This window comes from Panthera tigris, chromosome E2, assembly GCF_018350195.1.
Source record: "Panthera tigris isolate Pti1 chromosome E2, P.tigris_Pti1_mat1.1, whole genome shotgun sequence".
Lineage (NCBI taxonomy): Eukaryota > Metazoa > Chordata > Mammalia > Carnivora > Felidae > Panthera > Panthera tigris.
The window spans coordinates 59428153-59455568 of NC_056674.1; the positions used below are offsets into that span (position 1 = coordinate 59428153).

Here is a 27416-nt window from a genome sequence, read left to right on the forward strand (position 1 = left end):
TGCTACCTAGAGACAGGTGTGCTTCCAAGGCAGATCCTGGGTTCCTCCGCCCAGAGAGGAAGATCCGGTGAATCAGAGTGGCCCAGCCACCGGCCTTTTTAGACAAGCCCCCGGGTGATTCTGATGCAGTCCAGTCCCTGGCTCGACCTGAGAACCATATCCAGAGGTTTACTGAGCGCCCATGGGGGGCCGAACACAGCTCCCTTTATATATGCATTAAGTTTTGTCCAGTCGTCGGGATCACCCCCCAGGGGGTAACACTGTCATTAGTCCATTTCACAGACAAGGAACTAGAAACCGAGGACATGAAGTCCTCTGGTCAAGGTCCTGCAGCTGTCCAAGAGGAGCGTCTGTTCTGGTGGACCAGCTTGCTCTCAGGAGCAGGCAAAGCCCTGCAAGACCCCGTACCTGTGTTGCCCCGTGAAGTCCCAGCGTTCTGGAGGGCATGTCACGGCTGCTGCTCCGTAACAGAACGGCAGACCGAGGCCTTGGGCTGTGTCCCCGCTGGGAGCTCCAGACCTGCCACACAGTAGGCGCCTGTATTTGTCAGAGACACAGAATTAACATTACGTAACCAATGTAGGTTTATGCATATACACATTATACCCACGTGTACACATATATATATACTTATAAATCTTTCCCATATATACTTATGTTTTGTGTATTTATATATCTGTGTATAGGCACACACACATGCATGTATATTTAAAAAAATTTTTTTAACGTTAATTTGTTTTTGAGAGGAGAGAGCATGAGCAGGGGAGAGGCAGAGAGAGAGGGAGACACAGAATCCAAAACAGGCTCCAGGCTCCACACCGTCAGCGCAGAGCCTGAGGCAGGGCTCCAACTCATGAACTGCGAGATCATGACCTGAGCTGAAGTCGGATGCTCAACCGCCTGAGCCCCCAGGTGCCCTCACACACGTATATATATTTAAGAAGGACTTGGCTCTCACGATTATGGAGGCTGGCATTCCGGAATCTGCAGGGTGGCCTGGCCCAGGCCGGGGGCCCAGAGACAGCTGGTGCTGCAGTTCTGGTGTGTTGTGTGCTGGCACAACTCCGTCTAACTTGGAGGAGGTCAATCTTTTGTTCTAGCTATAGGCCTTCAACTGATCGGACGAGGCCCACCCTCATTATGGAGGGCAACCTTCTTTCCTCACTCCACCGGTTTAAATGCTAGTCTCCTCTAAAAAATATCCAGAATAAGGTTTGACTGAATAAATATCTGGGCGCCATGGCCCAGGCACCTTGACACGTAAAATCAAACATCACAGTGCCCAGTACATATTTGTCGAATGAATAAATGAAGCCCGTGGGGGCCAGGAAGGCCCAATTGTGTTAGGGCAGATTCCTCTTTAACGGGCATCAGCCTGGACATGGAGAAGCCTGCCGTGTCCGAGGCCAGCCCTTGCCCTGCTGGCCATCTCTTGCTGTGGCCTCAGCCCTGGGCTCCATTTTGCTCCCCTGCTGAGGGAGCCAAGTGTAGACCGGGGCCAGCTGGGCACCTGCTCTGCTCTGCGCCGGCAGCTGTGTCCAGCCCTGCAGGGCGGGGTGGTGGCCTCCCCGGGGCAGCCGCCAGCTTTGCCCGCAGTGGGAAGCGTCCGCGCCTGGGCACTTACCACCCCTCTGGGAGACCGTGGGGCCTTGTGTTCCACGCATGGACCGTGAGCCTGCCAGCTCGACCTCTCTCTCCCATTATGCAACCTGCCACCCGGGAGAGGGTTCCCGGCCGACTCTGCCATCCCCAGGGGGCACATTCAGTGCCCAGGCTACCTGTGGGGAGGCAGTCTCGGGCAGGCGGCTCTGGAGCCCGGCTTCCTGGGTTCAAATCCGCACTCTGACACCGGTCGCTGGTCGCTGTGTCCTCAGCTGTCAAGGGAGAGCGCACTGTGTGGCCGTGAGAACCCAGTGGGTAAAGCTGCGGGCCCTGGGAGGCTTGACGTGTGGAAAGGCGCCCGGGAGCCAACACCGTCACCGTCATCGCTGCTGTGCCATCTACAGGGGCCAGCCTTCCCTCGGTCCTGCCACGGGCATCACTGAAGTGAGGCCGTCCCCTCCCACCGTGCTCTCCCCGACAAACACCTCACCTAAGGGCCACATCAGGCCAGCCGTGAGTACGAGTTCTGCCCACCTGCCTGCAGGTGTGGCCTCGGAGAGACTGCGAGAGCCCCATTCTGCTGCTCGCCCGGCTGGACGGGAAGCACGGCCTCTCGGGGAGACTGGTTCCTCATCTGTGACATGGGCTCGATGACAGTGGTTACTCCCTAGGATGGTTTTGAAAACGAAGTAGGACACGGGCTCGCCCTGGAACTTGCACGTAGCAAGGACGCGAAGCACACGCTCAGGGACCATCGACGGGGCGTGCTGACTGCAAGTCCCAGCTCCTACTTGATGGTCCCACTTACTTTCTTACACACCCGCTTAAAGTGTGCCTTCGGGGGTGCCTGGGTGGCTCAGTAGGTTGAGCGTCTGGCTCTTGGTTTCAGCTCAGGTCACGACTCAGCTCTTGGGTTCGAGCCCCACATCCGGCTCTGCGCTGACAGCCAGGAGCCTGCTTGGGAATGTCTCTCTCTCTCTTTCCCTCTTCCTCTGCTCCTCCCCTGCTCGTGTGCTCTCTCTCTTTGTCTCTCTGAAAATAAATAAACATTAAAAATAAAGTGTGCATTCAGTGGCGTTTAGCACATTCTTGGGAGTTGTGACAACTGTCACCACTACGTACTTCAGAACTTTTCATCACCCCAGAAAGAAACCCCGTCCCCATCAGCAGGCACTCCCCATTCCCCTCCCCGGCCCCCGGCCACCACGACCCTGCTCTGTGTCTCTGGAGGTGCCCCGCCCCCCGGCACAGCTCATGTGGATGGACTCATACAGGATGTGGCCAGCATATCCGCGTTAAGTTTTCCAGGCCCCTCCCTGTTGTGGCAGGAGGGTCAGCACTTTGTTCCTTTTTACTGACAAATAACATTCCGTCGTTCCCACACCTTGTCTATCCGTTCTTCAGTTGATGGACACTTGGCTTGTCTCCTTGCATTAACTCTGAAACATATTTTTATCAGCAGACCTTTTATTGAGATACGATGTACTGGCAAAAAGCATGCATATCTTCCATGTGATGTGCGTTGGCTTCTCAGAACAAACTCACTCATGGGACGGCACCCAGATCAAGGAACAGAACATCACCGGCCCCCTGAGCCCCCTTTCCTGTCCCCCTTGACACTGTCCCCCGACCCCCCACGCGTAAGCATCAGTGTGCCCTCCAGCACGGACGACTGGTTTCTGAGGTTTGCACAAATGAAAGGAGACCGCACGCAGATGCTGTGATATGAGATGCAGCCCTGCCCTGTGCCGTTCTGGCTTGTTCCTGTTCACTGCTGCGTCGTATTCTGTCGTACGGATAGACCGCATTTACTAATCATCCTGCTGTCGATGCACAGCCAGTGGCTCCAGGTTAAGGCTGTCCCCGTCTGTGTTGCTGTGGATGTCCACCGTCGGGCGCACGTGTTCAGCTTCCACAGAGATGGCTGGTCCCGCAAAGCTGTGTAACGAAAGATTCCAGAAGTGTCTGACAGGTCCAGCAACCCCAGGTCCTTGCCCTCTGTTGACGTCTGCTGTGTTTACAGCTTTACTGAGATACAAGTCACGGACCGCGCAAGTCATCTGTGTCGAATGTGCAGTCTGGTGGTGGCAGTGTTCTCACAGGGCTGTGCGACCATCACCACGGTCAGTTTTAGGGCATTTTCATCACCCTGAAAAGAAACCCTGTGTGGCCTCAGTAACACCCACAAGCCCCCGTTCCGCCTGGCCCAGGCAGCCCCTGATGTACCCTCTGTTCCTGCATAAATGCAATCACCCCCGAGTGTGTTGTCTTCACTGGACAGAATGTTTCCCCCACGCGTGGCCCGTGTCAGGACTTCATTCCTGTTTTTGGCCGATTGATATTCCAGTGTGTGGACTAAGGTGTGGCTCACGCTTGGCTCATCCACTCAGCAGTCAGTGGTCATTTGGGTTGGTTCCACCTTTTGGCCGCTGTGAGTAATGTTGCTGTGGACATTCTGGTACAAGTCTTTGCGTGGACGCAGGGTTTTCATTTCTAGCCAGGTGGACGCTGGTGGGGAGGGGTGCCGGCCGCAGGGGTGTGGACAGCCCGGGAAGACTGGCGTCTGGGGGGTCAGCAGTGTCTCGAGGCGGCATCCGGCCTAGAGTCAACGGTGGGACTTGTTGCCCGTGGCCACAGCTCTGCCCCCTGAGCTGTTCTGCTTCTCTGGTGTCAGGAGTCTCCCACAAAGGACTGTCGGTGCAAATTCCCCACGCAGGTCCAGAGGCGGGGGGCAGCCTTGGCTAAGTTTGTTGTTTCTAGGGAGCTCCACAGAGGCCTGGCCGGAATGTTGTCCAGCCCTGACTGGCAGTCCCATATGCTTACGTCTCGCCAAAGCCCAGCTTTTGCTTGTCGGGGAAGGTGGGACTGAAACAGCTCCTTGGTATTCAGCCACTCGCAGAAAGTTCTAGAAGTTGCCTTTGCCGTGGAGAAATGCCTTGGAACAGAGGAAGGGGCTCTGGCTGCTGTGACTGCAAAGAACACCGAGGCTGCCGGCGGGCAGGTGCCACTTGGACAGGAGCATGGAGGGGTCCAGACGGGCTCTGGTCAGCGGGGGCCGCGGCTTCGGCATGAAGGCAGTGGGTGCCGGGCAGTGATCACCGCTGTGCCCGCAGAGGAGGCCCTCGTCCTCGCCTGAGCTCTGTGCCTCTTGTTCAAACAGGGCACAGAGTCTGGTGGAAACCAGGCTCGGCTCAGTGGCAGGGGTTGGACTCTGCCCCCAATTCCCTAGTGGCCTTGGCCAGGTCACTGGCCGTCCTGGTCTCAGTTTACCCATCAGCAGGAGCACGGGGTCACCCCGGTGACGTTCTGGGCTCTCCCAGCTCTCGGGAAGCGGGCCCAGGTACACGGTGTCTTTGGACAGCAACCCTCCCGGTCGGCTCACGGGGCCTGTGGCCTTCCCGGAGGCCGCGTGGAATGTGTTTATACTCTGGAGCCGAGGAATGCCTGGTCCCTGGAAGCTGGCCGCCCTGGCCAGTGCACGTGTCCGCTGGGGACCTCCCGGCTTCCGTGGAGCCCTTGGGCCTCCCAGTGGCAGGAGGGAGAAGGGACAGCTCCCAGGAAGCCCCAGACATTTCCATCTCAACCAAGTCAGGAACTTGCCCAAAGCAGTGAGATTCTGTTTCCTCGGTTTCGTCTAAGTAGCTTTTTGTTCAACAACCTACACTCGGTGTGCATTTGGTCAATTCACTCGCTCATTGACGCCGTGAAAATGTTGGAGTCTAAGCTCAGAAACTGTGGCTGCAGAGGCAGCGGGGACTAGTTTGTCACCTGCCCGCTGGGGTGGCCGAGTTGGGCCAGGCCTGCACCGCACCCTTGTGTGGCCTCCACGGAGTCCTCGAGAGGCCGGTATCCTTCTCTCCCCTACGAAGGAGGAAATGCCAGGGGCAGAGTGGCCAGGCTGTGGACCCAGGACTGACTGCCCCCCAGGACCTCTCTTTGCTCCACACTGCCCGTCCCCCAGACCCAACCAGGACGTGATCCTCACCTGCCTGTGCTCTGACCCCGGCCCAAGCCAGGGCGGTGTTATGGGGACCCCTGTGTGCTCTGGAAAATCTGGGAGGGGTCCGTTCTGCCCAGAGGAGAGTGGGGAAGGCAGCACTGAGCAGGCCACCTTGTGGACCATCCTGCAGATGGCCAGATGTGGCCTGGTGACTTGGAGAGGCCATCTGCACCGTGGCCGTGATGCTGGGCATTTAGCTGCATTTAAAGAGGTCACGTTGGGCCGCTAACTTTGTAGATGGGAGGGGGCCGGGGGACTCGGGTCTTGGGGCTGGTGATACTGAGATAGTTGAGCGGTGAGGACAACAGCACCACTCACCATTGGCGGGACCCGCATGTCCCGACGGCACCAGGGCTCTGACCCGAGTAGCTCCTGGGTAGGGACTTGAGGAGAACCCCAGCATTTGGAGCCCAAACCCACCAAAACCTCCACTGCCTTGTGAGAGTGGCGGGTAGGTGGCTGTGTGGGCGTCCGTGGCTGCTGCGGTGTGCGCCCACGGACTTGGTGGCTCAGAACCACACAGCTCGTTCTCCGGCAGGCTGGAAGTCGGAAGTCAGGGGTGGCCTCGCTGGTCCAAGTGCCTGCAGGACTGGCTTCTCCTGGCGGCTCCAGGGGGACTGTTTCCTTGCATCTTCCAGCTGCCGAGGTGTCCGCACTGCTCGCCTCGTGGCCCCGGACCACATGGCCTCTGCTCTCCCTGCGTCCCCACCATGCTGCCGTCTGCCTCTCCTGCAGTCAGACCCCCTTTGGCCTCCCTTTTATAAGGCTCACCTCCCACATCCGGATCCTCAGTCCCTTGGGCACACGTCCTTTGCCCTGCGAGGTCACATAGCCACAGTGCAGGGATTGGGACGTGGGCGTGGTGCCAGGCTATTATCCAGCCGACCACAGTGACATAATGAACCCCAGGAGGAAATGCGGCTCTATACTGTTCCTTTCCACTGACAGAGACTGCAGGTGGCCAGAGAAGGATCTGGAAACACAAGAGTCATGGCCGGTTCTTCCTGTCGTGTAGGGTGAGCCCCAGAGCAGGCGCCCCTCTCTCAGGGCACCAGTGAGCCAGAAGTGACCCCAAGGTGAGGCCCCAGGGAGGCTGGGGATCCCAACGGCAGGAGCCCTTGCTCGCACCCAGTTTATAAGCACCCCCTTCCTCGACCTCACTTGTCCCCGATGGGCCTCCTGGGCTGCCGGAGCCTTCGTCCCAGTCCCAGGGCTGGCTGCGGGCGAGTTCCTGACACTGAAAGGCATCTGCAAAATGGGTGCAGCTGTGCACTTCTTGGCAGGCGGGAGGGCGTGGGACACAAAGTCAGAGAGAGCCGGGCGTCCTCTGGAAGGACCCCACAGCCTCCGTGACCCCTGTTAGCCTCCCCTTCTTCACAAAGGCACCTTTCCTGGCAAGGGACAATAACGTGCTTCTTGCTCTCAGCCTGGACTTGCTCAGGGGACTTCACAGCCAAGGCCACCAAAGGAAAACCCCCTGCTGGTTCTCCTCGGACTCGAGTCCTCACGGCGGGCCACGGGGGGCAGCTCGTCCCTCAGGGAGAGGCCTTGGCACAGAAGCTGTCCAGTGACAGAGACAGACCCACTGGGGACACAGAGCCCCCGGGGTGGTGGCTGTGGCTTGCAGGCATCTGAACACCGTCCACGCTGCAGCCAGTGCGGCTGTGTCTCTCTGGGGCCGCGTCCCCACCTGGGACGGGATCTTTTCTTACTGGGCGGACGCGCTGCCTTGTGGGTGGGGCAGGCCCGCTCAGCCCCGGGGGCGGGATTACTGGCGACCAGAAGGACCGCGGTTCAGAGGAGGATGGGTGAAGTGGGGTCAGAGGATGGCACGGGAAGTTGGGTGCAGATCATTTCTTGGGGCGAGACCCACAGTGGGGACCGGGAGGGTCCCACTGGGCCCGGGACGCAAACTCAGGCCCCCTTGAGGCCACATTAATTGCCAAGTTCAAGGTTTCTATGATTTGCACTCTGAAATCTCTGTCTCCAGTATTTCCCTACCGACCCCTGAGCATCCTTGTCGTGGCCTCTAACCTCTGACCTCTTCGGCTTCCCATCAGTACTGGTAACAACCACCACACTGAGTGGCTGAGGGACTGCCTCGTCCCACGGCCATCTGCTGCCTGGTGCCGGAAGCAGGCCTTGGTGTGGCCCTGCCCCCCCCTCTCCAGCCTGTGGCCTGCGCCCCGGTTCCCGTCTGCCTCCTCTCCCGGGAAGAAGCCAGGTCCACCTGATTATCTACGGCTCTCGGGGGCACCGATGGCCCGGGAGATCCCAGTTTGGGTGACCACTGTGGTCTCTACCCACTCAGGCTTGGACGCTGGTGCCATCACGGGGGAGAGGCACTGAGTGGGCCATTTGGCTGACCTGCCCTAGCTAGCGCCCCTAAGGCCTGGTAGAGTGCCCGATGCAGTGGGTGCTGCTTCCCCTGGGGGCCGAGTCGGAAGTCTCTGGAAGGAGCTGTTTGTCACAGTGATCAGCCCACCTGCACTTGGGGGGCTATAGTTAAAGTCACCTCGTCCCTGCCAGTGTGGACAGCACATCGAGTGGAGAGCTGCTCACACAGAGAAGGACCAGCAGCCCTCCTTTCTTCCGTCCGCTTCCTCCTACCTGCTCTCAACTCAATTCCCTGCTGCCCCCAGCGGGCCTGACTTATTAATTACCTCTGCCTCCCTCCCGAGCCGCCGCTCCAGTGCTCAGAAGCACTCCGCTACCTGCCATCATCCCCTGCTTTAATGCCAGTGGCCCCCGGGTATTCACACGTCAGCCACTGGGCTGTGCCCCCTGACCCCTGGTCAGGTTGGCACGCTGCAACTCTCCCCAGAGGCAGGGACGGTTCACCGACCAGGCTTGGAGGACTTAGTAACGGGCCCAGGCGCATGCCACTGTTTAAGCTCCGAGGCAGGATTCAAACCACAGCAGGGTCTAATGCTCACGCCCGTGGCTGTGGGGTCTTTTTTTCACTGATGGTTGGAGCAGCTGGATGGAGGTGGACACTTCTGTTTCTCTAAGTTTACAGTTGTTTTTTTTTTTAAACAGTGTATTTATTTTTGAGAGACAGAGCATGAGCAGGAGGAGGGCAGAGAGAGAGCGAGACCCAGAATCCGAAGCAGGCTCCGGGCCCCAAGCTGTCAGCACAGAGCCCGACGCGGGGGCTCGGACCCACGCACCGTGAGATCGTGACCTGAGCCGAAGTCGGAGACTTGACCGACTGAGCCACCCGGGTGCCCCTGTTTCTCTAAGTTTAGATGAGCTATATCGGGGTTGGCAAACTACGGCCCAGAGGTCAAATCGCGCTACTGCCAGGTTTGTGAATACAGTTTTATTGGAACACAGCCACGCCTGTTCATTTACTTCCCGCTGCTTTGGTTCTGCGACCCTGGAGCCCAGCAGGTGCAGCAGAGACCGTGTGTCTGCAAAACCGAAAATATTTACTGCCTGGCCCTTCGTAGGAAAAGTTGGCTAAGCCCCGAGCTGCACATTTTGCAGGACAAAGAAAGAGGGAAAGGAGCTTTTCCCTCCTGAACCTGAGTTACTTAGTGGCTTCTTCTTGAACTGGCTCAGAGAAGGATTCCCTCTTTTTCTGGAAGGCAGACGGTATTTGATTGTCCCAAGCGTGGTGGGCACACGAGTGGCCACTGTGCACTTCACTCCACTTTTTATATGAAAATTTCCGAACTAAAAAAATAAATAATAATACATGTAAAACATATCAGGCTAAAAATAGTCACCTAACAATTATGTCATTGTAGGTCAGTCTTTCAATTATTTTACTTTGAACCAGCCAGCTCATTTGGAAAACGCACCTTCTTCTGAAACGACCTCCAAAGAGGCTAGACACGGGCCCTCACGGGGGTAACAGGAGGGAAGCGATGAAAAAGGACACGAGCAATTGACAGGGATTTAGCAAATCTTCCTGTAGGGAGGACCTCCCAAGGGTAGGTGTCACAGTGAATAAGCCTTCCAGAGATCTTTCAAAAGGAATATGTAAGCGCTTAGGTTGTGAAGACCGAGCAGCGAAACCCACAAGTCAACTTGGGAGAGCCCCGCCCCGATACATTGTCGGGGGAGACGTGTGTCCTGGCAAAGCGATTATCAACAGCATCTGGGATGGATCCCAACCTCACACCTCGAGGTGAGAACGAGACGGCATCTTGGGAAACCGAGGATGACGGCTCAGGAAGCAGCTCTTGACCAAGACGCCGATGTCGACCACACGTGCAATGAATCTGAATAAAACTGACTCACAAACTGTGAGTGGACCAAGCGTTACCTCTAAGTTAACGTGTTGAGTTAGAGCTGGTCAAGGACCGCATGGAGCCCTTGAGACGTTCACGTGGGTTCGTCCTTTTCTCAGATTAGTCGTAGTCGGGTGTTTGGTGGGTGGCCTTCAGAGGCCCAGGGCCCTTCATGCAGTGGGTCCACTGTCCCCTGGGGTGTCCAGACAGCAGATGGTCTACAGGCTGGGGAAAGCTGGACGTGGGAGGTTTCTGAGGCCAGGCCTGGAGCCACGCACGACCTGACTGCCCGATTTCCACCGGGCAAACTGTTGAGTGCCCGTGCTACCTGCCAGGGAGGCTGGGAAATGGGGTCAGCCTGTGTCCCCAGGAGTAAGAGGGAACCGTGCCCTGGACAATTCGCCAGCCTCCAACACGTGTTCTATGCGATCTCACTAAGGATTCTAAAACCGCCTTCCTGAGGGGCGCCTGCGTGGCTTGGTCGGTTGAGCATCCGACTTCGGCTCAGGTCATGATCTCTTGGTTGGTGAATCTCAGCCCAGCGTCAGGCTCTGAGCTGTCAGCTTGGAACCCGGAGCCTGATTCGGATCCTCTGTTCCCCCTTCTCTCAAATAGAAACATTAAAAAATGTTTTAAAATAAAAAAATAAAAATGCACTTCTAATTTAATTAAGATTTTATAAGCATTCCTGTGACTACTTCATGGACATCCAAAACACTTGTATATTCATGTTGGCCCAAAACCATTTTGGAGGGTCCCATACTAGGCGTTTCCCCGGATTTGAGGCTCCCTTATATCCAGGCACAGGTGTGATTTCTTGATTGGGAAAGAGGTCTGCCCTAGGTGAGGTGGAAAGGGCAAGCCGACGAACGAGAGGTTCCTGTGGCTGCCCGCTGGCGCTTGCCCTCCCTCGGCGTCCCAGGGGACCTGCTCAGGGGGCTCGTGGTGGGACTGCACCCGTGCGCACTCGCGGTCTGACCAGCGAAGACATGGGAGGCAGGCAGATGGCATGTTTCCACGAGACAAACACACGCCGATGTGCACGCGAGAAGGTCTGTAAGGAGACACCGCAGAGGGGAATAGTGGCGATCCCTGGGAACAGAAACGGTAAGTCTCTATTTGGTCAAGGTGTGATTGAGCGCACACACGTGGAAAAGCACGCAAGTTGTAAGTCAGACAAGCACAGACGCGCAGCCTCCCTGCTGGGCCACCACCCCAGCTTCTGGCGCCGCGGGGTAGTTTCACCTGTTTGAACTTGGGTGCGGATCATGGAGCCTTAGCGCGTCTGGCCTCCTGCTCGGGTCGGCCGCCGCTGTGTGCATGATCAGGGCGGCTCATCTCCTCCCTGGGCAGTGCAGCCGGGAGGTTTTACGTTCTTCATCACGCTTATCTATATTTTCCCATTTTTCTACAATGCATATACATTACATAATGAAACACATTTTTAAAAATCAAAGCAGGGGGGAAAGGCATATTGGTTTCAAGGAGAATTCAAACGACAACAAAAACGGCACTGTCCTGGGGCTTCTGGTTCAGGAACAGCTTCAAAACATATAATTTCTGGCCAAGGCCAGCCTGTCTGGCGGCCAAATGGGGGGAGCGCGGGCAGCTGTCACCACAGGCGACGTCCTCCTCCGGTCCCATGACCCGACCCTGGCAGGCAGAGGAGGCCTGAAGCCAGGAAGGAGGCTGCCTCGCTCCTCCGCCCGGCTAAATATACGCGCCAGAGGCCCCGCTCCCAGCCTTCGGGTCTCTCCTGGCCTTTTTCTTTCCCACCCAAGCATGTGGCGAGGAGAGAAGGGGACCCACCCTCCAGAAGAATGAGCGGCCAGGCGGGAGCCGCCGTGGGGAGTGGGCACGGCTCCGTGTGCCGTGGGCAGAGGCTCACCTGAGAGTGACAGAGCTCGTCCTGACGGCCGTCGTCAGAGAAAGGACGAAGCTCGTGCGGGCCAGACGTGGTCCTGCAGTCTGGCGGACGCGTGGGGTCCGCCTCTCCTCTGGGACCGCCGGGCTCCGGGAGGGTCTGGACCCATACCTGTCTCTTAGGGCTGTGTCAACTGTCTCCCTGGAGTCCTTCCTCTCGGTTGTCGAGTGAGCATACCCACCGGATACACCCCGGGATTTCTTACTCGTCTGGGCTGCAAAGGAGCCAGAAAAAAGGAAAGATCATCACTGACGTATAGCTCAGAAGGGAAAAATAGATTTATGTCTTCAAATACGTGCCCCAGGGGTTCAGAATGTGGGTTCCAGAGTCAGGCTGTCTGCTCTTGTGTCCTGGTCCCACATCTACCAGCTGTGTGGCTTGAGGAAAACCACTTTGCCTCTCCGAGCCTCAGTTTCCCCATCTGCAAAATGGGGATAATGGTAAGACTTACCTTAAAGAGTTGTGCAGATTAAATGCGCTAATAAATGTAAGGCCCTGAGGATGATGTTGGGCCTGGGATAGATGCTCAATAGTATTGTGAGGTGTGCAAGCACATACACACATGCACAGTTCACTTATGCACACACATACACGTATACACACACTTCACTCATGCACATGCACACACACATGCACACTTCACTCATGCACACACACTTATACACACACTTCACTCATGCACACACACATACACACAGTTCACTCTTTTTGCACACACACATACACACACAGTTCACTCATGCACACACATACACATTTCACTCATGCACACACATATACACACAGTTCACTCATGCACATGCACACACACATACACACACGCACAGTTCGCTCATACACACATGGTTTACTCATGCACGCGCACACACGTGCACAGTTCATTCATGCACACACACATACACATACATTCACACTTCACTCATGCACACGCACACACACACACGCACAGTTCATTCATGCACACGCACACACCAACATAATATACTCACCTACACACCCATGTATACGCATGTATACACACATGCACACAACACACACCAACACATATACTCACATACCCACGTACACACACACGTATGTACAGATGCATGTGCACGCACCCACACATACAAAGACATGCAAACACACAGTCTACAATACACGTACACGTGTCTGCATATGCACGTACAAGCACACACATGTACATCCTGACACATGCGTGTGCACATGTGTACACAGGAGCGTTCTCTACAATCAGGACCAGGGCCACCAGGACGCGGGGTGATCCCCTCTAGGTGTAAGCTTGCACTGTGGGACCCTGAGTGCGGGCGCCTCTTGGCCTGTGCCCCCTTGGTGCCTTGCTCGCCTCCCCTGGCCCCAGCCTGACCTGCGTCTTCCAGAGGTGAGGCAGCAGCTTGCAGCCCCACAGAACCAGAACGTGGCTGTGCCTCCGGTTACTTAATCCTGGGTGAGTCCGGGTGGTTAGTCATTCCTCATAATGGCGAGGCTAGTCCTCAGCTGGACCAGAGGGCACAGCTTCCCGTCTTAGACTGGGTTCCGGAAGCACACCCCGAGTTCGTTCTAACCACGGTGGTGGGAGGACGTGGTGGAGGCCCTCCACCCTGTCGCCCGCTCTCTGAGGGCCGCCCCTGTGCGGACACCCCAGCGTTTCAGCCTCCCCGGTGCCGCACCAAGCGTGCACCACACCTGCCGGGCGGCCCTGCTCCCGGATTCTCGGGCTTCCCGGCAGCAGCTTTGGTGGCCCGGCGGCTCACGCCCGCGCTCCATTCTCACATTTGCAGCTGCTCGCTGGGTGTCTTCGTGCACCAGGCCTGGGCGCGGGGTGAGCAAGCCCCTCCCTGCTCACCTGGGGCTCGCAGACCCCTGTCCAGACCTTGCCCCAAAGTCACGTGGAAAGTGACCCCTGGACAACGTGCAGTCATGAAAGCACTGCGCTCTGAGGGCACAAGGGGGGCCGGTGGGCGGGGGCGGGTGTCCTCGAAAGCAAACAGACCCAGTGAGTCCACACCCAGGCGTCTCCCCGGGAGAACCGAAGCCACCGGTCCACACGGAAATCTGTGCGTCGTGGTCACAGCGGCGTTATTCCTAATAGTCGCAACGTGCAAACAACCCGATGTCCGTCCGCCGAGGAACGGGTAAACAAAGGTGGCCTACCCGAACAGCGCCATGTCCCTCTGACACAGGCCGCAACGCGGACGCACTGGGAAACGTCTTCCGGAGGGAAGAAGCCAGCCATAGAAGGTCACACAGAGCAGGATTCCTCTTAAACGAAACGTCCAAAGACGCAAATGTGTAGACAGAAAGTAGAGTCATGGTTGCCAGGGGCTAGAGACGGGGCGGGTTTCCTTTGGGTGATAGAATGTTCTGGAATTGCATTGTGGTGACAGTTACAACGGCTCTGTGCATGTGCTAAATGCCACTGGATTGTTCACTTTAAACAGTTAATTTGATGTTATGTGAATTTTATCTCGATAAAAAAGGAAAGAAAAAACAGCATTAGCAGCGGGTAGGAGGCAGCACAGTTCCATATGGAGCCCAGAGAAGGCCCAGGTGGGACATAGCAGGGACCGTCCCTGCTCCGGAGCACCTCCCTGCCCCACCCTACCACCTTCCACCCACGGCAGCCACAGGCCAGCCCTCCTCAGGGGCTGGCCCCAAGCGCCTCCTGTCATCTTACTAATACAGTGACGCTCTCTGCTAAGCGCTGGCCCTGCTCTTGGACCTCAATTCTCTCACCGTCCTGGAGACAGGATTGATTATTGAGCCCACTCTCCAGATGAGGGGAGTGAGCCCGGAGGCAGCGTGGTGGGAGGAGGTTGGAAACCCAGGTCTGGGGGCGCCTGGGTGGCTCAGTCGGTTGAGTATCTGACTCCAGCTCAGGTCATGATCTCACGGTCCGTGGGTTCGAGCCCCGCGTCGGGCTCTGTGCTGACAGCTCAGGGCCTGGAGCCTGCTTTGGATTCTGTGTCTCCCTCTCTCTCTGCCCCTCCCCGACTCGCGCTCTGTCTCTCTCAGCCTCTCAAAAATAAAGAAAACTAATTAAAAAAAATTAAACAAAAAAGAAACCCATGTCTGTCTGATTCCAAAATCTCTTGCCATGGGGAAAAATTCTAAAACGCTTTTTGTGGCAAGGATTGCTGGATTCTGTGATACTGGGAAGGAAGCTCAGCCAGGTGACTGAGCTGCAGGTCTGAGTTTATTCCGTGGCGATATAGTCCCTGGAGGGCAGACGGTGGGCTGGAGGGCAGTGGCTGAACAAACAGGACCGGGAGGGGGCGTTTGCCGTGGGTGCTCACACAGACGTGCTCCTGGGGTCGGTTGTCCCGGGTACGGCTCAGCATGCTGGGTCAGGGGGCCGCACTGGTGACTCCTGGGTCATCACACTCTGACACCAGGACAGTATGAGGAAGACATACCTGGAGACTGCTGGTGGTGGGGCCAGGTGGATGCCAGAATCCGCCCGTGTCCTACACCCCGCCCCCGAGTGTGCGAGTCAGCCGTTGCCTCGTAACAAACACTCCCAAACTCAGGGACTTAAAACAACACACATGCATTAGCTCATGGTTTTGGTGGGTCGGGAATCCGGGAGCTGCCTGGTGTTTCTGGCTCCCGGCGTCTCCCTTGGCGGTGGTCAGGAGGTCACGTGGGGCTCTAACTCGGGCACAAGGGTCCACTTCCCAGCTAACCGTGGTTGTTGGCAGGCCTCAGGTCCTCGCTGGCTCTTCACTGAGGCCTTTACTCCTTGCTATGTGTCTCCACAGGGCAGTTCCCAACATGACAGCTGGCTTCCCAGAGTGAGTGATGGTGGGGGGGGGGGGGGAGAGGGAGGGAGAGGGAGGGAGAGGGAGGGAGGGAGCAAGAGAGGGAGGGAGAGAGAGGGAGAGAAGGGGGGAGATAGAGGAGGAGAGAGAGTGCTTCGACTCTAACTTCAATCCCCTCAAAAAACACTCAAAGCACGTAAGAACAAAATTAGCATTTGTTCGATCTGGGTACACAGGCGTCCGGTACGTGCTGAGCTCTTCGTAATTTGGATCTGGGGTGCGTGTTGACAACGGAGCCGCTCTGGGGGTGCTCTGGAGAGGTGGGTTGAATTCACCCCCACAGTTGCTGATGCGCCGAGACTCCCAGGGGTCATCACGCTCCCCGTGCGTCATATGTGCACGTGGGTGTGCGTGTGACCGAGTGTCTCGCAACCGGAGGCAGGCGTGCCCCCGTGCGGTGGCATCTGATTCCATCTTAGACTCTGCGCTGCTGGTGGCCGTCGAGCCCTATCCCCTCTCCCTGTGCCCCACGTCCCGCCCCGGCTGCTCCTCTCCTGGGGGAAGAGCCCCCCCACCCTCCAGCCGCAGTAAGGCCCCAGGCCCGTCTCCTTCCCTTGCTCTTTCCAGCCCTTTTGCAGCAATTAGGGGGCTGCCTGGCTCTCCCCAGAAAGCCCCATCACAGGAGTGACAACCTGTTCCCGCCCTCTGAGCGTGTGTGTGCCTCATCACTCTTGACGTCCAAACCCAACTTTGGCGGGGGATCCCCCTGTCCCTCCAGCGTGGCCACAGCACAGCGACCCCTGGGAAGTTCTCACCTCCAGATTCTGGAAGGCTGGGGCCAGGTGAGTCGGGAATCTGGCCACGTGTTAGCATATTGGTGCTTTTGTCTCCTGGAGCAGGAGGGCTCCACCCCCCCCGAGTTAGCATTCTCAGGGGGCGAGGAGCCCCCCGTCTGGCCTCCCTCCCCACCCCACCTGCTGGTCTTTCCTGGGGCTGACCCTCAGCATCTCGGTGGGAGAGAAAAGTGGAAGAGGAGGGGCCCCCGCCGACACGGACAGACGCCAGCGCCCCCCACCCGGGGCCTCTCCCCCACGTTAGCCCCTCACCGGCGTGTGGCTCTGAGAAGCATACCATGAGGCACAGCAGCGCTCTTATGCTGGAGAGAAGAAACAGGAGCCCTGGCTCCCTAAAGTCCCCAGAGCTTCGTCCAGAATTTCTCCGCTGTCAGAGGGACAGAGGGACACAGAGCCCCCGGCACCTGTTGGTAGCAATATGTGCGAAATATGTGATTGCATACAAATATACCAGCTTTGCGTGTTCCGAGGAAGGGGGTGGGGGGGACTGTAAAAACAACCCTGAATTTGTTCTTGGGATTAACACCGAACTGTGTGAAACGGCCCTTCGGGAGTACAAAAATGGCCCAAATTTCGTGTGGCCAACACTCTTTTTGTGCCCTCCGCCCAACTTGTACCAGGATTCAAGTTATCTGCTTGTTTGTCCGTTTGCCTCTGGCCTCCCCCGGCCCCAGTGCGAGGAACGGGCGCTTGCAGCCTGGTGGGGTAGAAGGGAAACGGCATCCACTCCTGTGTCTCCGTCTCCGGTTGGTTCCCCGTTGCCGGGGTTTGCGGCCGAGAGAGCCGGCTTCCGCGCTGCACGGCCGCTCCCGTCCAGACGGGGTCTCCCTCGGCCCGCCATCCTCTCCGGACCTGCTAGCTGCTGCCGGAAGCCTGTAGGCCCCGCCGCGTGCGGGGCTGGACGCCCGCCACCTGGCCTTGGTGCAGAGAGCTGGTCTCTCCCATCCTCTCGGGGTGGATTAGATTCGCCGAAATTGGCTGCATAAACAGCCCGGCTGGACCGGCGGCTAATGGCAGAGGTTCAGGCCCCTTGGGGCTGGCGGGAGCTTGCCAAGAACCAGCCTTCTCTAGCCCCCCACGGCGACATTAACACCCTGCCTGGGGCTGTGGTCTGTGGGACCCCAGGGGCACCAGGCTTCCTGCAGGAGGACGGTGGCAGAGAGCCCATGTGCACCCGGGCGACCCCTACAGCTGAGAGGGTGCCCCTGGACCAGCGCATCAGAAATGCAGAGCGCCAGGCCCCGCCCAGTCCTGCTGAACCAGTGCCGCCGTTTAACAAGAGTCCAGGTGACTCTGGTGCTGTGGAGGGTTGAGCAGCGCCGTGACAAAGGGGACCGTCCGACGACAGCAGCAGGTTTGCAAAATGCCCTTGACCTGGCCCTTGTACGTTTCCGAATCTATTCAACAGAAGCGAGCGGAGGGCACACGTGGACACGTTTGATCTGGTGGCACAGCTCTTACTGTGGGTGTCCCATTCACAGCAACCTGGGCAGTGGCTCTCCGGGGCCCACGAACGTTGAGGAGGCCGGAGTCGTCCACCTAGGACAGGGCAGGGTTAGCAATTCGGGTCAGACAGTCGGCAGACCATTCTCCACCCCCAAGCCCCCCAGCAGCCCCACTGTGTGAGCCGTGTTATCTATGCCCGAGGGCAGGACGGTGCGTCTCCAGTGCTGGGGGTTGGCCGGGGGGATGCACTCTGTCTATAGAACTGGGGGTCCTACTGTCCAGTTTGGGGGACCCGCAAGGACACGCGAACACCCTTCCATACCGGCCTGCAGCCTATGCCTTCTTTCCTTCTCCCCTTACAAAGTCCCAGAACTTTAGGGGCTTATGTGGCTTCCCAGGGGAAGGAGGGCCTGTTCTGCCAGCCGAGGCCCTTGCTGTTGTGGCTGCCCCTGGAGTTGCTGGTTTCCACGACCAGCGAAGCCCCTGTCTGAGGCAACACAGGCCAGCATCACTATCGGCAGCCTAGGGCATTCTGGAACATGACGCTTGAGACCAGAGGGGTCGGGAATCATTACTGCAGCTAATGCTGCTGAAGCTAACAGCAGCTCCGTGGTAAAGGGGTTTCCAGCACTTCTCACAGGTGCCAGAGGGCGCATGTGGCCACACAGACAGGTGCAACCACCTTCCCCACCGTAGGCTCCCGGGAACCGTGGGCACAGACAGCCTAGCATCGGTGATACGCTGGGCGCACAGTCAGCCGGCCCTCCTGCCCCCTGTCAGGATGCCTTCCAGAGTTCCAAAGAGGAGACAGCCCGCCCTGACTCCCCGGGACCATCCCTGCCCCGTTCATGCCCACGATGAGGGAGCTTTAGAGGCAGTGTAGACTCTGGGACCAGACACCTGGGCTCAGATCCTGGCCCCCGCCGCTTAGCGGCTGTGTGATCCTGGGCAAATGGCTTTACCTCTCTGCGCCTCAACCTCCTCCTCTGTAAAATGGGTCCTAAGAGGATCCTTAGCTCACGCAGGTGCCGTGTGGATTAAATGAGCTGGTATATGAAAAGCACTGAGAACATATGAGCACGAGGTAAGCCGAGGCCTCAAAAGCACAATATAAACAACACACACGTGTAAACGTTTGCTATTATTAACGGCCACAGACGGACACCAGCAGCTATTAAGCTGGGCTGTAGAAGACAATTTAATGAGACAGGGAAACGTCCGGGACTTACTGCTACCTGAAGAAAAAGCGAAGGTCAAAACAGCCTTTTCCACGTGACGCTGAGTTTGTACAGTAGATGCGTGTTCACTGCGCACCGAAGGAAACAACTTGAAGGAAATAAATCGTTACCCGTGTGACTGCTGGGCCCTGGGGGAGTGGTTCTCGTTTCTTGGGTGTGGTTTTCCACACTCCCTAGAACGTGGGTAGTGAGTGTGACGGCTAACACAGGGACCAAGCACCTTGTTAACATCTGTTCTGCAGAAAAGATGCTATAGTTCAAGGGTCCCCAGCCCTTTCCACAAGGGAGCCTTGTCTCGTGCCCCCAAAGCCGAGGCCCCGCTGCAGGGCGAAGTGAGCTTGGGACAGCCAGCTCAGCGAGCACGGAGGCTCTGCGCCTCCCACGCTGGGGTGTCTGCTTCCTTTTCCGGGGGCCCTCCCACGTGGGGTTGTGCACAGTTCCGGAGTAATGCCTCTCCATAGACGGAGGGATTGTCGCCACCTGCCGCCAGGTCAACGCCAAGGCTCCTTTACAGTTGTTGTGTGCCCTTGACTCCTTGCTACCCAAGTCGGGGGCTCCTCGACGGACACGACTCCTTACTACCCCAGTCGGGGGGCTTCTTGATGGACACGACTCCTTACTACCCAGACCTAACTGCCATTTGTCGTCAGGGCGTGTGGAGCCTCGAGTGTGATCGCTTTCTGGCCACGTGGACCCAGACCACGCCTGCTCTGCTCTCTGTATCCCTGACCCTAGCCTTCGGCTTCTCGAATGCATGTTGAGTGGTCGGGGTGACAGGTCTGTGTTTTGGAGGCAGGAAGGCGGGTGGGGAGGGAGCGGGGCACAGGAAGTATCCGATCTGCTCCAGTCTTCAGGTGGCAGAGGGCAGACACTGGCTCCCGCTAGCGCTAGCTTGAGGCCGCGTGTTCTCTGGGGTGGATGGAGCTCACAGGAGCGGTAACGGGCCGGGAGAGCCCGTGAGTCAGCAAGCTCCAGGCCCGTCAGCCCCCAGAGGGGTAGAGTGTGACGGGCGCCCATGCTCTGTGGTTGTCCGGCTTCCTGCCGCTGCTCCCTTCCTGCCCTTCCTTCGGGAAGCCCTGGACTGTCCATCAGCTGCAGCCACCGTGGGGGGTGTGGCTCAGAATCTGGTCATTCCGGGTGCCTGAGATGCTTCCTCTGAGAACACGCTGTTTGCGGGAGCAGGTGACCCCGATGTGGTGGGCTCAGAACCACCCCCTCCTCAGGTTGTCGCTGGGAGGCCAGGCTGCCTCGCTGAGAGGACAGAGGGCAGGGGTGAGCAGTCCTGTCACAGAAGGCGGGTGTGTTCAGACTCTTTAGCAACGACCCCAGCAGCACAAGTGACATCGGGTGTGACCAAAATCAAAGTCCCGGAAAGGAAGACATTTTTTGCAAATCATCCATCTGAGAAGGGGTTTGTATCCAGAATATACAAAGAGCTCCTACAACTCATAATAAAAGCACGAGCTGCAAAAAGGAAAGGGGTTTGAATGAATATCTCTTCGGGAGGCATGCGGATGTCCAACAAACACCTGCAAAGAGGCTCTGTGTCACTAAGCCTGGGTGGTGGGGCAGCTGGTCCAGAATGTGGTCTGGGGGCCCCTCAGAAGGTGATACAGTCACCACATGACCCGGCAATTTCATTCCGAGGTTTGCACCCACGAGAAATGGGAACGCACATGAAGACTTGAACTTCAAGGCAGCATTATCCACCGGAACCCAAGGTGGAAGCAACCCAAATGCCCAGCAGCTGAGGAACAGACGGACAAAATGTGCCCCATCTGCACAGTGGGGCATTACTCAGACGTGAAAAGACGGGGAGTTCTGACACCTGCCACAACATGGATGAACCTTGAGGACATTGTGCCGGGTGAGAGATGTCCGACATCCTCTCGGATGATTCTGTTTTGATGAAATGTCCAGAGCCAGCACATCCCTAGAGACTGAAAGCCAATCCGTGCTTTCCCAGGGCTGGGGGGTGGGCGCCGGGGAGTGACCGCCAGGAACTTGAGGTTTCTCTTTGGGGTGATGAGACGGTAACATCACCTTGTGGCGGTATTTCCCAACTTTATGATTATACTAAAAACACTGATTTGTACACTTTAAACGTGTGTATTACATGGCATGTGAATCACATCTCAATAAAACTATTTGAAAAAAAACACGCACCCCCTTTGCAAGGAAAGGAAACCCGGCTCCAAGTGATGTAACCAGAAAGGGGATTGTTAGCTTCTGTGCATCAGTAAGTGGCCAGGTTCAAACACAGGCTGGCTTCCGGTTCTGCGTGGTTCAGGGGGTAAAAGAGGTCATCAGCACCTGGGTGGAGACCTACTAAGAGTGGGGCTGAGAACTGGGGGGAGGCGTGAACGCTTTCGCCGGAGTGGGGGTAATGGATACCGAGCAACCCTCTATCCGTTGAGGCTTTCTGTTCAGAAAGTAGCCGCTCAAAGGGCGGAGAGGGAGGCCCTCCTGGCTCGCCTCTCAGGAAGGCAAAGTTGGGGGACAAGGCTGAAAGAGGGCAGAATCTGTCCTGGTTACCTCTGAGTCACTCTCTGATGCTCTGCAAATACTCGATCACCATATTCATTCAGTCACCCAGAACGTATTTACTGAGCACCTGTTATATACAGACAGAGCTGGGATAGGGTGTGAATGCCATGGCCACGGTGCCTGTTGTAAGTCATTCACAGAGAATGGTGCTAGGGAAACAAGCCTGGGCCGTACACTGTGCCCGGTGCTATGACTCAGAAGGTCTGGGAGCACCTGTCCTGGGCTTGGACAGGGCGGGAGTCAGGCAGGCTTCCTGGAAGAAGCAGTTACTAAGCTGTGGCACGCAGGGGAGCAGAAACAGTGAGGGCGGAGCCAGCCTAGGCAGGGTGAAGTAGAGGAGGGAGAGCGGGGAGGCAGAGGGGTTGGCAGGCGCCGGTCAGGGAGGCCTTGTAAACCGTGTGAAGGAGGCTGGACGTCATCTGCAGGCCAGCAGTCTGTCATTAACAGGACAGTCGTAAACGCCCCTGGCCAGGCCTGTGTGTGGAACGAAGCTGGTCTACACTGGCCGGGGCTCCAATCCACTACTGTGACTTCTGGGTGCATATCCCCAGCCTCTGAGCCTCTCCACGCTGCCTTGGACCCTCAGGGACACCCCTAACCCATGGGAGCTCAGCCCCCTGCCCACAGCCCTCGCTCAGACTCTACAACTTTCGTCTTCCTTTTCGGTGAAGACGCCTGCCGCCACCCAGCTCACTCATTTTCTGGGGATGGGCGGGTCGGATACGCGGTGGGTGAGGAAGGGGCATGGGGAACCACTAGCCGCCTCATTCCGAGGAGGTCTAATCCCACTTATTAGCCCTGGGAAGCAGAGGAGGAGCAGAGGCGAGCACTCCGGCCGGGAAGCGCTTTTCTGGATGTCTTTATGTCCGACACATCATCTGCTGAGCAGGGAGAGAGTGAGGCCTCTGTCACCTCCCCGCTCCTCCACTGTGGACTACGTCCCCAAGTGCCATGTCGGTGATATCAGCGGGTGTCCAACAAGGTCAAGATGCAGATCGGAAACAGCCACGGCCTTGCGTCTTAACAGCGCCTCCGGGCTCTACCATTCACTTCCGTGACCTGCTCCGATTCAACAAATGTTAGGGGAACGCTGACTGTTCATTCATTTATTGGTTTTTTCGTTCACCATTTACTCGAAATTCTATGATCACATTCCTAGTGCCGGACGTTGTGCTGGGCGCTGGGTGGGGAGGAGAGGAGCCCAACAGGGTCCCACTGGGCCGCACGCCTCCCCGTCCCACATGAGTGGATGAGGCCTTGAATCAAGAGATAGCTACCTGGCAGAGTGACATATGCTGTAATGGGGGGAGCACAGGTCCTACTGCAGCTCAGAGAGGAGGCACCTGCTGGGCGGGGATCCCTGGAGAGGGGGGTCTATGGTGAGTCCCGAGAGCAGTGAGTGTTCCTGCGCACACATTTCAGAACACACGGACTATGGCCCCGAACTGGAAACAACCCAAGTGTCCAATAACAGTGGAATGGACATCCAGACCATGGAATATTGTACAGCCAAGGGGACAAAGGACCCCAGAGACACACAACCACGAGGATGAGCCTCGAGCATAATTTCGGGCAAAAAAGTATGAGTCGAGTCCAATTCCAGTCGCATAAAATTCAACAAGAGGCAAAATGAAACTACAGTGTTTCAGGATACAGAGTCACAGGTGGTAACAATAGAAGGGAAAAAAGGATGATCGTGTAAGTTCGGATGGATGGTTCCGTCCCACAGGAGGAGAGGGTTATGACTGGGGAGGGGCACAAAATGGGTTTTGGGGTGGGAATAATGTTCAGTTCGTGGGCCTGGGTGGTTGATTGCTCATGGACATTTGCTGTCTAACCATTTATTAAATTATACAAATATGTGGCTCAACCACAGACAACAGGTCATCTTCCCCAGTGAGGGGACGTTGATGCACTTGAGACAGAGGAACATGGTTGTCACATGCCGTACTCTGCTGGCAGCTGCTTGGGTTCGTTTCTACTTGGGCAAGTGACTTGACCTGTCTCAGCCTCAGGTTTCCCCATCTGTAAAATGGGGATAATAACAGTAGCAGCCTCATAAAGTTGTTTTAGGATGAAATGTGATAGTGAACGTAAAGTGCTCAATACAGAGCCAGGCACAAAAATGTGAAAATTAGTCATCATCGTCACCATCATCACTATCATCCTCCTCCTCATCACCACTATTATGACCATCATCATCACCATCACCATCGTCATCATCACCATCACCATCATCACCATCATCACCACCATCATCACCATCACCACACCATCAACATCATCACCACCATCATCACCATCACCACACCATCAACATCACCACCATCACCACCATCACCACCATCATCACCATCACCACCACCATCATCAACATCATCACCACCATCATCATCATCACCACCACCACCATCACCACCATCACCACCATCATCACCATCACCACCACCATCATCAACATCATCACCACCATCATCACCATCACCACCATCATCATCATCATTACTGTCACCATCCTCCTCCTCATCACCACCTTCCTCATCACAGCTTCCCTTTTCTTCTTGCTAATCCATCCATATCACTTCTGTATTATCCTCATTTTCCTCTTCCTTCTTCCTCCTCCACCTCTCTCCTTTTCATTAGAAATTGAATGGCCAGGACAGTGCTCCCTGGCATCATAGACAGTTGTAGATCTTGGTAAATAAAGAAGTATAATTACGCCTACCATTTTTCAAAGCTCTTCCGTTCTTAATTTCAAATCATCTGTCCCATCAATGGAACATCCCAATTTTTGCCTCAGAATGTGCTTCCTCCACTTGTGCTAGGAAGGCCAACCATGTCCTTTGCCTGCCATCGCAAGGCAAGCCCCCACTCCCTGACCACGGCTTATGGTCAGAAACGGTGCCTGACTCAAGCTGACCCTAGCTGAGTCTCACCCAGGAATCTGGATCTATAGAGTCCAGTTTATTGACTGTCAGGGACTGAAAGCAAGGAAAGAGCAGAGTGTGCAGACTGTGGAGAGCAGACACAGAGAGCAGTCAGGCGAGAGCAGAGACGGGGGCCCAGGATGAGGGAGACACTTGGGTTCTGACTTTTCAGCCCCTGGCTTCTGTCTAGAGCCTGCTTTCACCTCTACCCCCAAGGCTGGAGAGGTCTCTACTCTACCCCCAAGTTGGAGAGGTCTCTCCTCTGCCCCCAAGGTTGGAGAGGTCTCTCCTCTGCCCCCAAGGTTGGAGAGGTCTCTACTCTACCCCCAAGGCTGGAGAGGTCTCTCCTCTACCCCCAAGTTTGGAGAGGTCTCTACTCTACCTCCAATGGCAGAGAGGTCTCTACTCTACCCCCAAGGCTGGAGAGGTCTCTACTCTACCCCCAAGGTTGGGGAGGTCTCTACTCTACCCCCAGGGTTGGAGAGGTCTCTATGTCTTCAACAATTGCCATGTTCCCATCCGTGCTGGTCTATTCGTTGCATACTATTTCTCTTTAATTGGATCTCCCTCACCTCCTTTCTTTTTTTAAAAACTTGGATGGATTTATCTTCAAAGAAAACTTCACATTAGTAATCTAAATAGAAAATCAGTGGCATATGATACTCTCAGAAGGAGACTGTAAAAATAAATAGAGCAAATAAGAAATAAGAAAAGATATGTTTATATCTATTAAGTTGAAATTAAGTAGTGAGCTATACATAAAAAAAAAACAAGCCTAATTAATTTACAAAGTGTTTCAGAAACTCAAATTAGAATCACAATGATATACCACTAAGGCACACTACATTGGCTAAACTTTTAAAGGCTGATATCACCAAGTGTTGGTGCGGACAGGAAGCAGCTGGAATCCTCACCCTCTGTTGGGGGTGGGGGAGGGGGCTGCAAACTGACCCGACCACTTTGGAGAACAGAATTCTAAAAATGAAATATACGCCTAGGCTAGGTCCCGGGAAATTCACTCCTAGGCATATGCCCAGGGGAGATGGGTGTCTGCCAGAAGACACACATACAACAGTGCTCAGACCAGCTCCGCTCAAGACAACCCCCAGGCTGGAAGCTCGGATTCTATCCACAGGAGAAGGGAGAAAGGAATTGTAGTATATTCGTGCAATGGAATCCTATACAGCACTGCCAAGAACAAAGTGCTCTTACCCAGAGCCAATCAGATGACTCCGAGATATAATGTTGCATGAGAGAAGCAAGACACAAATGTATGAGTCCACGGATATGAGGTCCAAGGACAAGAACTAATCTATGGTGATATAAGTCAGCATAGCTGTCCCCTGGCGGGGGGGCGGGGGGCGGATACTGTAGGACGTACCTGAGGGAAACGCTCTGTATCTTGAAGTGGGCGGTGCTATTATCGCTCCTGTGCTTGTCACCTGCATGGGGGGGGGGGGCAGGCAGAGAGAGCAGTGGCTGCAGTGCCATCATTCCAGTGGCTGTGTCGGGGGAGGGGACGTCACAGGTCAGCAGGTGGCCACGTGTCTGCTGGGAACCCAGACGGCTGCTTGCTGCAGGTTCGCTCGTTGGCCCTAACCTCTGGCTCCTCACCTGTAAAGTGGCGCCCACCCTACAGCAGACGTGTCTTGGAGGTCGGGGTTTGGGGACACTGAGCCCAGCTGGGAGAACGGCCAGGGATCCGGGTTCCTGGCACTCCAGCTGGGAGGACCGTTGGTTTGGATGAGTCTGGAAACAGCTGGAATTGGAATGCCTAGCTTGGAGAACCGATTCCTGGAGAATTGACTTGCGGATCTTGGGCAAGGCATTTACCTGCCCTCTGCCTCAGTTTCTTCATCTGAAATGTGGGGGTAACAACATCGCCTTGGAGTTGTCATGAGGAATAAATGAATTAACCACTGGCACTCTGTTAGCACCCCTGTTAGCCACTGTTACCACTGCATTGCCGGGGACTAAGATGCGGGGCGGGCAGCATAAGGAAAAAAAAAAAAAAAAAAAGACGCTCCCAGCGGGGGGTCTGAGACTACAATTGCAAAGCTCAGACTAGGTTTCTCAACTTTTCTCCTTAGCAGACTTTCGACTCTGGAGGTGGTCACCAACTAATCGAGAACAAAGGATTCTTCTGCATCATGTCCATGTGGATCCATCTCTGGGGATGGGATGCCTGCCCAGAGGGCCAGGTGCTGGCAGCGGGCAGCACCCCAGGAGGACATTCCCCTCAAAGTTCACCTGGCTCTTCTGGGGTCAAGTCCCGACGCTGGCACTTGCTAGCTATATGTCACCGGGGGCCACTCGCTTTACCTGCCTGACCCTCAGTTTCCCCATCTTTAAGAAGAAAGAGATGGTCAGAGTCTGGATCACAAAGGACTGGATCCCATGCCAGGACTCAGATGAAATAAGGCTTTCAAGGTCCTCCTCCCACCCAGGGCTGGCATCGTTTTCTGCCTCTGGTCTGGGAGAATCGGGAGCCCCAGCACAATCTCATGGGTGCCTCCAAGTGACCGCCATCTTGTATGGTAGGGCACACTTGGCCATACAAGCATGGGCAGGTGAAGTCCTACAATCAGGTGGTTGGGAGGAGGACAGGGGGCACAGCATCCTCGGGGTCATCTCCGTTCCTGGGAATGACCACCCCTGAGGGGGCAAGGAATAACAGCTGTGAGTTATTGGGGACCAGTGAGGCAGTAGGGACCCCAAACCACCTTACTCACGTGGGCTGAGCCGTGTCCTCTTTGCCCCAGCACTCCCTGCACAGTAGGAACAGGCGTTGGTGCCATTTTACAGATGAGGGAGGGGCACAGAGCCATGTGCCAGAAGCACAGAAGCACTGGTCTGGGTGCCACTGCTCCATAACAAAC

At 56.2% G+C, this 27416-nt stretch overlaps 2 protein-coding genes and 1 non-coding gene across 3 annotated transcripts in view; 2 read left to right on the top strand and 1 right to left on the bottom strand.

Annotated features, from left to right (window-relative positions):
* LOC102957108 (junctophilin-3-like) overlaps window positions 1–27416 on the top strand; it is a 155173-nt gene that overhangs the window by 46934 nt on the left and 80823 nt on the right. The gene's annotated exons all lie outside the window — the stretch shown is intronic.
* On the top strand, window positions 14603–14687 carry TRNAW-CCA. Its single transcript has one exon. It is a non-coding gene; the product is annotated as a tRNA-Trp (tRNA).
* Window positions 17586–20294, bottom strand: LOC122234208. The gene is made up of 2 exons (XM_042969917.1): window positions 19061–20294; window positions 17586–17918 (listed from the first exon to the last, which is right to left on the bottom strand). Exon 1 carries the CDS (start codon window positions 20150–20152, stop codon window positions 19079–19081), a length of 1074 nt encoding a protein of 357 aa, XP_042825851.1. The 5' UTR covers window positions 20153–20294; the 3' UTR covers window positions 17586–17918; window positions 19061–19078.